The sequence below is a fragment of the Ixodes scapularis genome, unplaced genomic scaffold, assembly GCF_016920785.2.
Source record: "Ixodes scapularis isolate PalLabHiFi unplaced genomic scaffold, ASM1692078v2 PGA_scaffold2__306_contigs__length_199485367, whole genome shotgun sequence".
Taxonomy (NCBI): domain Eukaryota; kingdom Metazoa; phylum Arthropoda; class Arachnida; order Ixodida; family Ixodidae; genus Ixodes; species Ixodes scapularis.
In genome coordinates this window covers 123,903,369-123,918,987 of record NW_024609857.1, presented here as the reverse complement: position 1 = coordinate 123,918,987, position 15,619 = coordinate 123,903,369, and the positions used below count along the sequence as shown (strand labels likewise).

Genomic DNA, 15,619 nt, shown 5'->3' with positions numbered 1-15,619 from the left:
TGGAAATAGTCAAAGTACTGAGTTTTTGTCGTCACCTGAAAAAGGGATAGTGTGGCTAATAGTTTGAACACGATTGTTGCTTCAGCTTTTGGCTGGGGGTCGTGTTAACACTCATTGAACATGAGTCTTAGATAAACTTTAACAATGCACGCGTATTCAATATGTGCTCTGAGTTGATCTTGTTCAGGTGACCAGGAAAATTCAGCGCTACCTGTTTGGTCTCGAAAGCGTTGGTCACCATCGTATTTTTCACACGAGGGTATGATGGCTTTGAAGGGGGCCGGGTGGCAATCGCTCGCAACTTCCATCGACTGAGAATAGTCTCGCGCTTCATGCATCATTGTCACTATCCACGCGCGTAGCGGAGATTGCAGGTCACGCGGCCGACACGCAAGGATACGAGGTTCAAACCCCGTCAGCCCAGTTAAATGGGTTACTATTCCTAACATCTAAAGGAGTGTTTCAGTTCATTCGCGGCAACTGTTGCGTGTTGTGGGTTAGAACACCCATTAACATAGCGCGTGCGTCGTAACCTTACATCAGTCGTCCTTTCGTCGCCAACGCAAAATGTACGATTCGCTGACGTTTGCGTTGCTGGCAGAAGTATAGAATTTAAGTATATATCATTTACAGTTATTGGTTGACATTAATAACTTGTGAGGTACGCGTGACTTCTTTTCTCTCCACACAAGGGCAGTCGCAGAAACAATTCGAGAAAACCGAGCACCTTACATCCCCTCAACTCACAGACAAGACAAGTGACCGCGTGATCTGGAGCCGATCATATGCCATCAGTGTTTATCATAGCCACAGGCTGGGGTTGCGAAAGCACAGGGCACGCGCTGAGTTCAACACATTGCTATGGTTGGGCTATTTCCCTCATCACAGGGAATAGGTACCGGTCACTACACGAATGCATTCCGAGACATTGCTCTTCACGAGCCTAAATTGAATGCTCTTTGAGTGCTCGCATTCACTGTGTGAGCGGCAGTTATATATCGTCACCGCGCGGATCACAAAGCTTGATAACAAAATAGCATCGTTGACAACGCTTTAAGTGCAGTCCCCGAAACGTTGTCATCAAGTTTGGCGAAGGAGAAACTGAAAGGAAATGTCCGCTTTTATCCATGAAATTACGCGGCATCAAATAAGCTCCTTGGTCAGTGGCGTTGCGTGCGTGTATATACTTGTTTCACACTATTGCCAGTAAGCTTGTGTGAAGTGAGAAACATCCCTACCCAATATCATTGCACGGCCTATTTAAACATGCATTTTCTGTCCTGCATATGTCTACAGTTTCCTATCCGCGATTATATCAAGTCTGGTGGCATTGGAACAACACCGATTACTGAAGCCCCAAGCAGCGCCATCGATTGATCCCCCGGCACACTCCCTACGAAAATCCCCCTCCTCCTCTTCAAAATGCCCTTGCCACCATCACTGATTTCCCGAGCGTCCGTCTCGTTTCGGTTCGCCACCTCCGTCTGCCATTTTTGCCCTTTTGTGTCTTCATTCTCCGACGTCGTGCATACCTATACACACTACGTTGCTGGCCGCCTGTCGAAGTTCTTTTACGGTAGAGCGGATGTCGCATGTTCTGCTTTTAGAAACGACATCAAACTGACGCCATGAGGCGGCGTCACTAAATCACTTGCGTGTGTTTACAAAACGCTCATTCACGTTTTTTTTTTAATTTTGTTGCCTTTTTGACGCGTAAAGGTAGAAACAAAAAGGCGCAAGCAGTGATTTATTTGCTGTCGACTGTTTTGGAAACGAGCGAGTCGGCGACAATAAAACTACAGTGTACGTTGCTCCGTTTAGAGCGTAAGATCACGGCTTCGCCTTTGGTAACAGAAATATGTGCTGTGCAGCGCTTATCGCTTTGGCTCCCTTGTCTGCCGAAGAAGAAATGAAATTAGGACGATCTGTCTCAAAGTCAAATTTTATTGTAGGAATGTTTATAAAGCGAAAGATTGTCTCTGATTTCAAACCCAATGATCTCAGCAGACGCACAGCCGAAGCCTCGACAAAACTCCCGTGCCTGCTCCAGACGTGAAGCAATGGCAAGACATACCCAGTAGCAAAGACGTCAGGGACACCGGCAACTCATATCTTAGCGAAATCACGAAAGCTGCGAGTCAAATTGCGAAGACAACGCAGACCATAAACAATAATAATACTCATCACTTTGCCGAATTAAATTAATAAAATTAAAATCAAGGGGGATCGAAATACCTTTTATTTGACACAGTTTAGTCAGATTATATTCATTAAATCACCTGTCAGGGTAATTGAAAAAAAAAAGACCAAGACATTGGACAAATTGCTCTGAGTCAGATCACGGGAAGCTAGCGATGAATATATAGATATGCATAGATTATTTACACCTGAGGCAAATTATTAACACCTAAAATTCGAAAAGTTGAATGTCACAAAGAGCACGCAAACGCAAGTTAACAACCCGCACTAAGAAACATAAAACACGCTATTTACTTCTGGCTTGCCCGTCGTCCGTCGAGATAAGAAATCAACTGTATTCCGCCTTCTTCGTTTTATTTTGGCAGACGTCGTCCGCACAGTAGTGTCCGTAAAACCGGTGAACCCCTGCCATCGCTCGTTCGACTTTACTCGCGCACGCAGTGACGCCCAACGCACACAACGCGCCTACGGAGCGCGCAGCTAAAGTGTTCTAGAGTGTTCTATCTTAGCGGCGCAAACAAGCAGCTTAAGGGCTTCTGTACCGTGCACAAAACTAGTATCTGCTTAAGGACACTCTAATAAATTAACTTAGTAAGTACGTCTTGAAAGCAGCTATCGGAACATCGAAAGAGCAGTCTTCATTTAACACACTTCTTGTAAGCTCTTCAACAAGAAGAAATCGCTTTTTCATCGAGAAATCAGTCTTACACCCGAAGTGTTTGGCATAATTACAACAGTGTGCAAGGGTGAACAAGGAATTCAAGGTTTTTGTTTTAAACTTTCACTTAAATAATCTCTTGAAAACCAAACCTAAGCAATTTTGGCAATTAATTACATAACAACAAAGGACATTATTTCTTGGATATTTCATAACCTGCGTCCCAGCAGTTATGTAACAAATTTAATTTTTGCTTGCTCTGGACTCACCTAATAAACCTTTCCCCATACCTAAAACACTATTTGATTAGGTATTCTGCGCCATATGGAACTAATTGTTGCCTCTCCTTTTGATGTAGCGGCCGCCATATCAAAACTTCCACTAAGTTCTGCACTATGTCCTGTCAAAAGCACCTTCAAGATACTGCTGTTTTGTGGGGAAGTAGCCTGCACTTTGGCCAATCTGTTTGAGTAGTTTTTAGAAGCGGTTGTCATTGCCACGTTTTGGCGAACTGCGAAATGTCATCGCAATGCTAGAAGAGCTTACTACCGTACTGTAGGAAGTCGGAGCCGCCATGAAGTGTCCTTCACTTACCCACACCAGTAGTGACTGGTGAGCCCTGAGAACGTGATCCATCAACACCCTCACATTTTTGCTAAGTCAAGCGAGTTGTAAACGTACCTCGCCAAGAATCGTTGCAGCAAACTTCAACTGCCACGGACTTAAGGCGCCGTGCACGGTATCTAGTTACTGTTGATACGAATATGGAAACACTAGAAAAGAATACTAATTGTTTCTATGTTACGTCCACAACAACCAGCAAATATCATCATATCGGATACAGCAAGGAGATAGAGTCGTCGTGGAAAACGACTTGCCGCCGCGGATATGAAACTGGGAAGCGTTACTGCCTTATTTCCCGACAGAGATAGCATAGTGCGAGTTCGTAGAATAGCCCTTTCTGACTGGTGGCAAATTGAAAGGCCTGTGCAGCGGCTTGCCGTTCTAAAAGTAGAAGTGACACCAATGCCGGTCCGGCAAGTTGTAAAATAAAAACGAGGACGAGGCATGTGCACCTTCACGCAAGTGCATGCACACCGACATTGGCCAGTGTACTATAAAGAGTCCTACAAACCAGGTAACGTATCGGGTCTCCTTCTAAAGACAAATATAGGTTGGACTTAGCCTGACTTTTTAGGTTGGTGTTTTCTCACCCACAAAGCGGGCAATGGCTGCTGATTGAGGTCTCCTGATACTTCCTGGTTAATGAGAAAGGAAATGGGAGAGTTAAAGATATGTGCTCACACGAATATCCCAAGGCCCACGAATTTCACTCTACAGCGGACCTAGACACAACAATTATACATGAGCGCTGAGTCGAAGCTGAGTTCAGACCAAAGTGTGAACATTCAAGAAATAGATCTAGGGGATGCCACTTGCCGCTATTATTAAGAGGAACGCGGACAGACAATGTTCGCATGTAGCCTCCAATCTGGCCTGCGCCGATACTACAGGGCGCTGCGACAATGGGAAGCAAAAAAACTTAGGCCCACGAAGCGCATGCAATAGAGGTGTGAAAGCCGAAGCATGCGCTGCTATTCAACATGCGGATGAAACAGCACTGCAAACATGCGTTCATGACTATGAAGGCACGGGCTCAAGAAAACAATAAATCTTAAAAGTTGCGTTTATTAATATTTAAGAGATTGATCGAAAGATTAAATATCGTCAGGCAAAGGCGAAACCGGCAGCATCGCGCCCCGTGGAGAGATAGTGCAACTAGACTACTGCGTCGCGCAATGACAGCGCAGCAGAGGTTGGTTGCACTATCTCTTCGCGGGGCGCGGTGCCTTTGGGGTGGAGATGCGCTCCGATAACGAACCGAAACTTAAACACCCGTCGAATTTGTGCGTTTTTTTTTAGAAAGCCGTAAAATGCTTCGCGTGCCTTCTATCATTCTGCAATTTGTTGGTTTAGTGGTTTTCGATGATGCTGAGCAATTTTGTAATTTAAACCATGCCCTTAAACAGAATATTATAAAAGTTTATTAGGAAAAAATAATTAAAACGTTAATTATCCCGGACATTAATAATTTTCTTAAATGGGCCCTGGCCCAGGACCACAACGCCACACGCCTTTTTTCGTTGCTATGAGTAGTTTTCGCAGGAACGATTTGGCCTGCGTTTTCTGAAACCCCCTGTATATATATATTGAGAATTTGTATATCGTTGAAATCAGGTCAAACCTATCTATTGGTCACATTAAATTCAGCATACTATGCGTAGACTACGCACACCAGCTGCACGTTTATGTGAACATTTACACTGAAATGAATCGAACATAAATTTAACATTGAAGTTACTGTCTTCTGATGACATACAAAATGGAGGCTGCCTTGTATATAAAGCAATAATTAATTCCTACTTTTCTTACCATCATTAGTAAGGCAAACCTTAAGCCCCCATTTCAGCCACCAGATGGCGTAAAGCTCTTCAAAAAGTTGAATCGGCTGGAACTCCTTATATAGTCACAACTCCTTTAACGTTAGGCATTATTCTGCAGTTTAATGAATTAAACAAGATGGCTAAGCGACTCTCGCAATAAGCACTGAAAAGTGTAAATTGACTTGTAAAATGCAAACATGGGCTTCTCTTTCCTTAAATTTAGTCATCTTTTATATCTTATAACGTAGACCTCTCCGTTATAACCTAATCTAGCCTAACCTAACCTAACATAGCTTTTTTTTTTTGGAAGGGCTAGAAAACTAAACTGAAGGCTTGACACAATATTTATCTCGTTCAAAAGTTCGGCATACTGTTCTGGCATCGACACAGCTTTTGGTGAGACATATGCTAATAATTTGTTCCCTTGGCAACCTTGCTTCCAAATCATTAACGGATCACTTCTGCTTCCAACTAAGAGGACCGAAGTGAGTGACGTGGAGGCCACGTATTTAATTTTTAATAAGGATAACCAATCAGAATCGAGGGATCGGTGCGATGAATCGTAATGTGAAAGGCCACGTGCGCCATTTTTTGCCTGAATTATCACGATCACACTATTTTTGTGAAACCTTATCTGCTTAAATTTAGAGGTTTTCAAAGCCTGTTAAAATGAAACCTCAGAGTTTCAACTTCACAGTTTCTATACCGGAAAATTAAAGCGCACATTATAAAAAAAATATTGCAATCATGTATTCAGTGACTACTTTGAGCATTGCTTATTTTTTTCACACATGGAGCCCACACGCCAGGTGTATTGTAAGGTTTCATTAACATATTAGTTCTCTAACCATGTGTACCTTTTACTTTTCTTTAGACTGACGAGTGTCTCACTACCGCCAAAACCTACTTTGTCATCTCTGCAGTGCTTGGGGAACCACGAGTTCGACGATGGACCTGAAGGTCTCGCTCCCTTTCTCAAAAGAATGAAAAGCGCTAATGTGACTGTTTTGGGAACAAACCTTGAGACAAAGGATGAACCAAAATTAAATGGAATTGAAGTACTGAAATCAGTAGTGTACGATATTAATGGCGTGAAGATGGGAGTAATGGGTGTCGTCACGACGGAAACATTAACAATTGCTAAACCAGGTTCGTACTTTTTTCTTCTGATATTAGCAATTTCACATTTGATAAATTTTTTGTGTAATGTCTCATTTGTATAATAAGGAGTCCCACGATTACTGCAAAAGTAGAAGCATCGTTTCTAAAATACAAATATAAAGACGAGCAATTCTCACTAACACATGCAGTTTGTCTACGACTGTACATAATAGACACATATTAAAAGTAGATGAACATCGCGTATTAGACTAACAAAATAATGTTCTTGATCACATGACACACAGTGTAGAAAGGGGATGTTGCCCAATGTACAAGTCAAAACTGTGTTAAATTCAAGAAACTAATAGTTGAACTGTTTCAAGTCCGGAAGTTATTTGAAAGCATTGTAACCTCATCATACATTCGCTATGATTAAACACACTCAAGAATTAAATTAGATATGATTTTCTTCATATTGATATCAAGGCTACATATTATTGTTACATATGCGCGTATCTGCCGTGCCATGTGAATATTTTTGACCTTGTGGCAAGTAGGGTTGCTAAGTGAGTGTGTGACCGAGAATATTTTGTGTCTGACCCTACGTGGACAAAGAGGGTTTGATCCCAGCCCTCGGCTTTGTGTTTTTATGCTTTGAATAAATATACTAAAATTGTGAATTCCACCGGGTATGCTGCCGTTTGTTCTAGTGGGAAATATTCTGTATTGTGTGGCCGGTATAAAATGAGGCGAAGGCATCTAGATATTGTCACTCACAAAATAACGAGTTATCCGTCTTCTCACCGCAATTACGACGCTACATACTACTTTATTATAAGCTCAAGTTCTCCTGATTAAATATTAAGTGGTTTCTTTTACAAAATTACAGGTTGTCACTCATGCAAGCTAAATATTTAGCAGTGATCACATTTTGATAAACACATATTTTCGAGATATTTTTATTCAATAGACCTAACCTGTATATCTTAGTGATAGTCGATTCGCGTGTTATGCTGGACGCAAAACATGCGTTATTTTTTCGTACAAATGAGGCTATTCATTCAGTGTGTAGGATACTTTGAACACATATACAAGCCCTGTAATTTAAAGTGCTACTCATTACTATAGGGTGTCTAGGGAAACTCTTTTTGCCTTCGAAAAAGTAGACTACGCATTACCCGAATGCTCTTTCTCTCTTCCCCCCCCCCCCCCCCCCCCCAATGTAGCATAAGCCACCTAGGCCAGGTGCTAAAATGCATTACTTGGCTGCATTTTAAACTAGAAGTGATAGGCAATTAAAATATTGATTACAAAAGGGAGCCCGTTCTTGGTAGCCGTCGCCGTTGTTCTCCATGTATTTATAGGCATCGTTCGTCAGCCGCTATTTTCACACAAAAAAAGATTGAAAATTGCTTCTATCTTTTTTATAAAAAAACAGCAAACTATGAAAGTCTGTCATCTAGCTGGACCGCTAGCGCTGCTTTTAGGTGGAGACTGAGCATTCGGCGATGCGTCTTATATTTTTTCGCAACAAACAAAAATCAACATGAAGTGTTTTTTGCCAGACACTTTAAATAAATACGCAGGAAACTCGTCTCGGCCTTTCTTACTTTAAACATATAACACGTTATCAGCACAAACTTTTAACAAAGATAGTATAAACAAAAATCGACACGGAAGTGAAGTAATCCACTAAATATTGCGGGCGAGACATTCCACGCCGAATGTAAAGGGCACCTCCGGTCGGAGACGAAACCACAATAAATGACTGGTATCGTGTTAGTGGCACGAAATATGATCACCGCCGAAATATTACGTGAAAGTTAAGGCGCGTACTTCACTGAACCAATCTTAAAGATGCGACCAGCTGCTATTTAGCGGGCGACAACCGGGTTAACCTTTAGTCAAGAAACACTGGCGCAACACGCATGTGACGTCACAGCGCAGTGGGGCTGTGGTCGATTGGTTGTACCCAACGTTATTAAATTAGCTCAGTTACGGAACTGCTCATAGGCGCCGCATGCACGAACCACGACTCGCCAAGCGTCGCTCGACGCGCCGCCGGACGGCTGCTTAGGTAACTGAATCAGGATACGTACGTTTCAACGTTACTAAAAACGGAAAAACCAACGGAAAAAAAAAAACTCTTTTCGTAGTAACTTTTATTGGAGTTTAGTACAAAATGGGGGGCGCGTGATGTTTTCTAAAATCTTTAGATTGCAAGGTTTTGCAGTACAATTAATATTGTTTTCATACAACCATGACTCAGCGGCCATTTCAGGTAGCACGTCCCGACCTAGGCTCATCTTAACTTCAGGGCGATTTCGCGGCGCGCCCGCTGGGGTCAAGGGGGTGGCATCCCTGTGACCTCTTTCCACTGTATCTGTTTCGGCTCCGAAATGGCCGATTAAAGCCAAAATAGATGTTAGGTGCAGTTCCTCGAGTGACCGCTGCAGGGTAAATGGCGGCGTTGTGATCGCCATTTGGCGCTTGAGCCGGGGTCTTGGAAACGAATGGTTATGAAACGAAAATGTAGATGGCACTTCGATCGACGCTTGGCGGGTTGGGGTGAGTGACGGGGGTACCCTCCTCCGCGGGAGTTCCACAACTGAGGTAATCTAATAACGTTGGTTGTACCGCGTACCGCAACACGAGAGTGACGTCATGTCGTGGCCGTAAGGCTGATGATCAGTATTGTCATCTCTCTAGCAGATAGTTCTGATTCTGTCGTAGACCTCTGAAACCAAACTTTCAGCGTGATTTTTATAAATCTACGGACAATATCGAAAAAGAATCTTGTAATTCAGAGACATTGCTTTAGCTAAAAACCGTCAGAATCCCCCACCAAAAAAATAAAAAAAATAAAAAAAATATATTGACTACAGTTCCCTTTTAAGGAACTTAACGTCCTGTTGAACATAGCGGGATGTAACGTGACGTGATCATGCTACGCGACGAATCTATAAGATATTACATATACACGGATTTCTTCAGCGATGACCAAAACATTTTTCAATCTATATAAATTCCAACACCTGCGTAAAGTATTATGAAGTCATGTCACTGCAATGCATTAGCCAGCAAGAAAGTCGAGCTGCTAAAAGGTGAATGCTGAAGCAGTTATTCGCGGCCAGAAGTACGCTAGGAGCACCACCGAGCAGCACGCGAATGTCAAGCGATACCCGGAATGTGAGGATGCCGGGTTTGTTTACATCGCGTGCGCGCCATAGCGGAACTTCGCGATCGCTTGCTTTTGTACGCGTCGCGAAGGCTTGTTATTGTTAGGTTACCGGTCGCACGACATACACGATTGAAAAAGGTGAAAGTTTCCATCTATATCCAAGAAAAAAAAAAAAAAAAAAACAGCTGGGGAAGTAGAGTTTAGATTCAAACAGCGCAAACAGTTGTGGGCGAGTGCAGTGGTGTGCTCGAACCACATCGCAGATGCTTTCACGACGAATCGTGTTCTGTTTGGTAGTGTGTTTTGTTTTTCTACGCGATTGTCTTTGTTTCGTCCTTGGTACGAACTTCACTGGTTGGGGTCATCGTATAAAAGGATAATCAGTCTATTCCTTTACCTCACTTGAATTTCTTTTTGCCGTGCCCTCCGTGTCACCTGTCACGTTGCAAAGTTGAAAGAATGAACCGGCTTTTTTATGTTGTCCAAAACGATAGGATGCTCCACTGTCTGTTCAACAAACCGGTCTCCGAGGATCCCAGATTGGAGCATGTCTCGTTTTTTATGGTGCAGGAGCTGCGGTGCAGTGTGGTGATGGAGAAGAAGAAAGAAGTTATTTATGCGGGACGTTTCACTCTTTTGCCTACTTGTATACGTCATTGAGATACTTTTTTTCGTGCATTAAAATCTGCGCTGTTGAACATTTATTTTCAATAATACGAGTGTTATTTAGGTATTCTAGACGCTCATGATTTCCAGGAAAACATGTGATGCAACGTCCCAAGATACTCACTATGATCCTACGGTTTGTTTTATTTTATTGACAGTAATTATAACTAGACCAGAAAATGCGCTCTTTACTTGTAGGTCAGAAATAAAAAATAAAAAAAACGCGCCCCCTCCTTCTTTAAATTATACAGTCATTAACGATATGACAAGAGTTTGAAGGTAACATAATCTTGCTTTGCGCGAAACGCAGGGAGACATCTTGCTGACCCCCTGTAAGCCTCGTTTGGCTGCAACAAAGTTTTTTTTAAAAAAAGCAAAAGATAAAACCGAGAGAGAGATTATAGATGCTTTTTTACATCAAAAGCAAAGATGGCAACGGTGTTAGTAAGCTTTCCCTTTTTCTGCTTCAGAAAGAAGTAACTTTTTTAGATAGCTGCCTGTGAGGGTGGTGATTGGTTATATTGCGGGTGTGGCAAACGGTTTTGTGTATATAACTGACAATGTTTTTTCTAATAGAATCAGTTGTGAGTAAGCGCCCGTCCTCTCGTCTTTGTGCCTTTAGTGTCGTTGTTTGTTTGTTTTGCCCATTTTAGCCTTTGAAATCAGTCATTACGGTCTTCAGTCCGTGTCACTGAATCGTTAGTTATCGATCTGTTCCATATGTCCCATTAGCTCGTAGCGTCGGCTGAGTCTGTTGACTTAAGCTGAAACTAAGTATATTGAGATAGCGAGGCTGAACGAAGACCGATTCAGCTGTGAGAAGCGGCGTCGTCTTTGGGGTGGTCCTCACTTTGGATTGTGCCGGCCTTCCACCAGATGGCAGTCCCCAAAACTTCTCGCAGCGAATAGGTAAACGGACTTCAATCTTATGGATTTTCGGAATATAAAACAATATTTCGGGGAATAACGTCAAATAGTGAATTTCCTAAAATTTATTATTTTTAGGTTTGATTTACTTCAGAGCTATCAGTAAGTTTGACTAATTATTTTATTAGCGTGTCTTGTGCTTAATCTGAAATCCACAACGTTTCAGGTAATATTGAAATTTTGGACGAGATTCAAAGTGTTAAAAAAGAAATACAGAATTTAAAGAAGCAACACGTTAAAATCTTCGCTCTTATAAGTCACGTTGGTTACCAGAAGGATAAGCAAATTGCCGAAGAAGTGGAAGAGTTGCATTTTATTGTGGGTGGTCATACTAACACATTTCTGTACAACGGAACAGGTAAGACCAATATATTTGCATCACTTTAAATAAAGTATTTGAGTTACTAACGTTGTTTTTCTTGATACGTATACACACGGTGTTTCACAAAACACGAGTCAAATCCTTCATGGAAAGCGTACACATCGCACAGAAAAACTGGTTGATGTCGTATCGGTGTCTGCCCCTGAGCCTATCTAGGAAAATAAATAAAATTTAATATAATTACCTTATTTAGTACTTTCGAGCAATTAACATTATAATTAGTAAGGTTAAAACATATGAATTCAATTAAAACATTCGTGGCATCGTAAGAATCAACTAGGCCAACTTAGTTAAAAAAGATATCACGTACTGTACGTACATCATTTAATGGTGTTCTGAAAAGTCACTCAATAGACCGATCTCACTAAGGGAACTGTGCAGGCGCGCGCAATCCTGAAGTGTTTCCAACGCCACACTACTTGTAGTCATCGCTTTCGTCTTCCCGGTTGCACAGGGCTGCGGTGCATGTACATTATCGTGCGTCGTCATTTAGGCACCGGCTTGAATTCTCCTGTCATATGTATATTTCATAAGGTTGTACCGTTTGTGATTGTTTGTCAGCAAGCACAAAAAATCTGTTGTAATCGCCTTATCGCTTTAGAGTCGCTTCGTCGTCTGCTGGTACGTTCGAGTCGTTCACGCGGTGGTCCCACTGCGGCCGCAGGAGAAATCAACGACATTACTGCTCGATCACTCCGGCTGGTCGGATGGCTCAATGAACATGGACACAAGTTCAATGGAAAAGAGCACGAAACTTCGACGGACCGTCGGCTCGATGTCCCACCGTAAAACGGCATCGAGTATACCGGTGGGAAACGGAGCTTGGTAGTGCTCAGGATTGTTTAGCCTATGATGAAGTAAGAACTAAATAGACTTTTTTAAGGAATCGACCGTTTTCTAAATGTCCTTTCATTTTGGCTGATAGCCTGTATGACTGGGTACAAATAAACTGCAGGGATAAGCCTGCTCACAAGCAATAAAAAGACAATCTTGACACGACGTAACAACTCGCATATGTCAAAATGGAGCAACCATGCCAGAAACCTAAACACGTCGGGTGGATATAAATTTTTTCCTACAATTTCTAATCAATTAAATTTTGTTTGCGCAAGCTTGGAACGCTAAAGGCGCTATCATATTGAGGAAACGGTTGGGCAACTCTGTCCATCATCACGAGGGAAACAAGTTTTCGGCGACCCTGTTACAATGAGGCAGCAGAAACTGTCGGGAAGCATGTTTTTGTCGCCAGCAACCGTGTTCGCCAATTTTAGCGCGACAGTCAAAGAACACCATGTAAAACCGCGCTGACGGCGGAGACAACTCGGGGAACACTCTGCCATCTTGATTGTTTCCCTCCGTTCGTGTGCAGCGCGGCGTCCCCGGAAATGTGCTCTACGAAGTGCTAATACGTTCGAAGGCCCGGACAATATTGCGGGACAACATCAAGCAGTGATTGTGATTAGAAAACGTGACACGGGTGGTATTTCCCACCCTTTCTTTTATCAAAATGTTCTTCATTCGCTGACGAAGCAGATAGCCCTAACGGAGAAAAGTGAGATCACTGCTATGTTCGCAATTTATTCCATCGTATGAAGTGTTTCGTCCTGTTCTTTTTTGCATGCAATTCTTATTTTTACTGTAAAATTGAGTTAGCACCGGCAGAACCCGGACATGTTTTTTGTAGCGTGGTGTTGAGCTGAACTGACAGTGCTTAAAAACTGCGACGACGACATGATTGGCCTTCATAGTGCAAAGTACCATAGTGACAACTTGGCAATCTCCACGCCTCGAGATTAAGAAATGTGTACCTCTAGAAGAAGATTTGCTACGGCGTTCATATGTACAGATGAATGCTCTCCCTAGAACGAGGGTTTCACCATATATATTTTTTAATACATATAAAAAATATGGCCTTCACTATCAGTGTGTGAACTGACGTGGAAACACCAGATACTCAAACTGCCTTGCAGGACTACCATGAGTCGTGCAAAAGATAACCTCTCATAATATATGCGACTGGTCACATTTGAAAGGCGCAGTTTTTTTGCCGTCACCATCATGCAATATATACAAAACATTCCACGTGTTTGGTGGGGACGGCACACTGATCTCTATGTATATTTGCTGGATCGCGATTTACCAGCTCCGCCTATGGACGGGTATACGGTCATGGTCGGCCATTTTTTTTGGGTAAAGTTATATTATCTCTAGCCATCATAGTAATATCGCGGACAGCACTATGGCGGCAGGCTGCCATAACAATAGCCGTGGGTCTAGTACACTGTACCACTGGTGATATTTCGTGCTTGATTGAACTTGTTCGACGAAGCAGATTCTTGAAACCCGGCGTAAACGGTAGCCCCATCTTTGAGAACACCGTGAAAGTTGTACGAAAGCGTAGCACCGGGTGAAAGCAGGGCAGCTCGCATCGAAAGCAGACGCCGTACCGGCGTCTGCTTTCGATGCTTCTTTCGATGCGACTTTTGGTGCGTGCTGTGCTCCTTTTCCCCGGTGCTGCGATTTCGTGAAACTTTCACCGGGCCCTCAAAGATCGGGTTACCGTTCATGCCGGGTTTCAACAATATGTTTCGTTGAACAATTTCAACCAAGAACGAAATATTACCACAGCTATATTTATGGCAGCCTGCCACCCTGCCACCACAGGTGCCACAACGCTGTCTGCCATGAATGAATAATAGTGGTTGCACCAGCTGTACATTGGCTAGAGGTAATATCACTCTACCAAAAGGATGGCCGCCAGTGGCTGCATTTGCGGAGCGGGTAAACACGATCCAGCAAATAGCCATAGAGATCAGTGGGATGGCAGTTCACGCGGCATAGACGCGGAGGCGTGGTGTTAGCCCGCCACCGCAGTGTTTCCTTTTACAATTCGTTACTTTTCAGGAGTGTCCAAGTTCATTATCGACATTTTTTGTGTTTTTTTTTTTTTTTGCTTTGGTTACGATGATTCTTAAACATAGAGCCTCTATAAAAGCAACCCTAGCGCGGTGTCTCTGTCAACTCATTCCCGTAGCAATATTACGCTAATGTTGGATCAGGTTGTTAGGCCGACTTGAACGCACGCGAATCAAATTATGGTATTCTTTTTTTTCTTACACTAGTTCTCCAGATTAAACTTATACTTTCTTTCAGTTTTCCTCCCTTTTGTCACTTGTGATTAGTAATAATATATGGCACAATGACAGCATCGGCAGGCCATCCTTTGTTTGCTCTGATCTAAAGTTACCTAGTTAAAGTTAAAATATAGTTCTTACATGAGCTTTAAATTGTGTATTTTTTAATCTGTAAATCTGTAAATATAGTATTTTAAATGCTTATTTTACTGCTGCAAAATATGATTAGACATGTATTATATTCCATAAATATCTCCGGCTCTAAGTGAAACGTGTTAGACTGTGCTTCAATTGTTTATGAATCTCTTTTCTGAATAGGGAGCAAGATTAGATCTATTTTTGCAATTGACTGGAATGATGGTTCTACTAATATTATTTATACGTAACTTGTATTCAGATAAAAAAGGCCCCGGAGGAGAGACTATAGAGGGGGATTATCCGACCGTCGTAAAAAGGAATGAAAAAGTAGCCCTCGTGACACAAGACTACTGGTTTGGAAAATATTTGGGTTATCTGAAGCTACAATTCAGTAGCAAAGGAGAGCTGAAAGGATGGCAGGGAAATCCTATTCTGCTGAATCAAAGCGTTGAAGAAGGTATGATATTCATGGTTATGATGCGTTGTTAGTTTCGTATGTTATATACATCTATATTCTCGTTGCATATCTTAAAGGGCAACTCCGGTCCATACTTTCGACTTTGGGATTATGATTGTTTTTAGTGCAGTCAGCGTCCCTGAATTTTTTCTCGTTATTGTGCATAGTTTGAAAGATATCGACGCCTCAAAGTTTTGTTTGGGGCGCGGCCAATGAAACCGAAATTAGCCGCTCGAGGCCCCGGCAACACTGGAAATCAGCCGCTATGTGAACGTGACGTCAGGATCGTTCACGTTTAACGAGTACGCAGGCCGAGCGGCACCTATCTCTGT

The 15,619-nt window shown here is 42.5% G+C and overlaps 1 protein-coding gene across 1 annotated transcript in view; it reads left to right on the top strand.

Annotated features, from left to right (window-relative positions):
* Positions 1 to 15,619, top strand: part of LOC115316844 (protein 5NUC) — a 113,844-nt gene that overhangs the window by 34,020 nt on the left and 64,205 nt on the right. Inside the window, exons 3-5 of the mRNA XM_040206790.1 lie at positions 6,225 to 6,450; positions 11,343 to 11,534; positions 15,090 to 15,287. Of these exons, the coding sequence (XP_040062724.1) occupies positions 6,225 to 6,450; positions 11,343 to 11,534; positions 15,090 to 15,287 (616 nt within the window). The remainder of the gene's footprint in view (positions 1 to 6,224; positions 6,451 to 11,342; positions 11,535 to 15,089; positions 15,288 to 15,619) is intronic.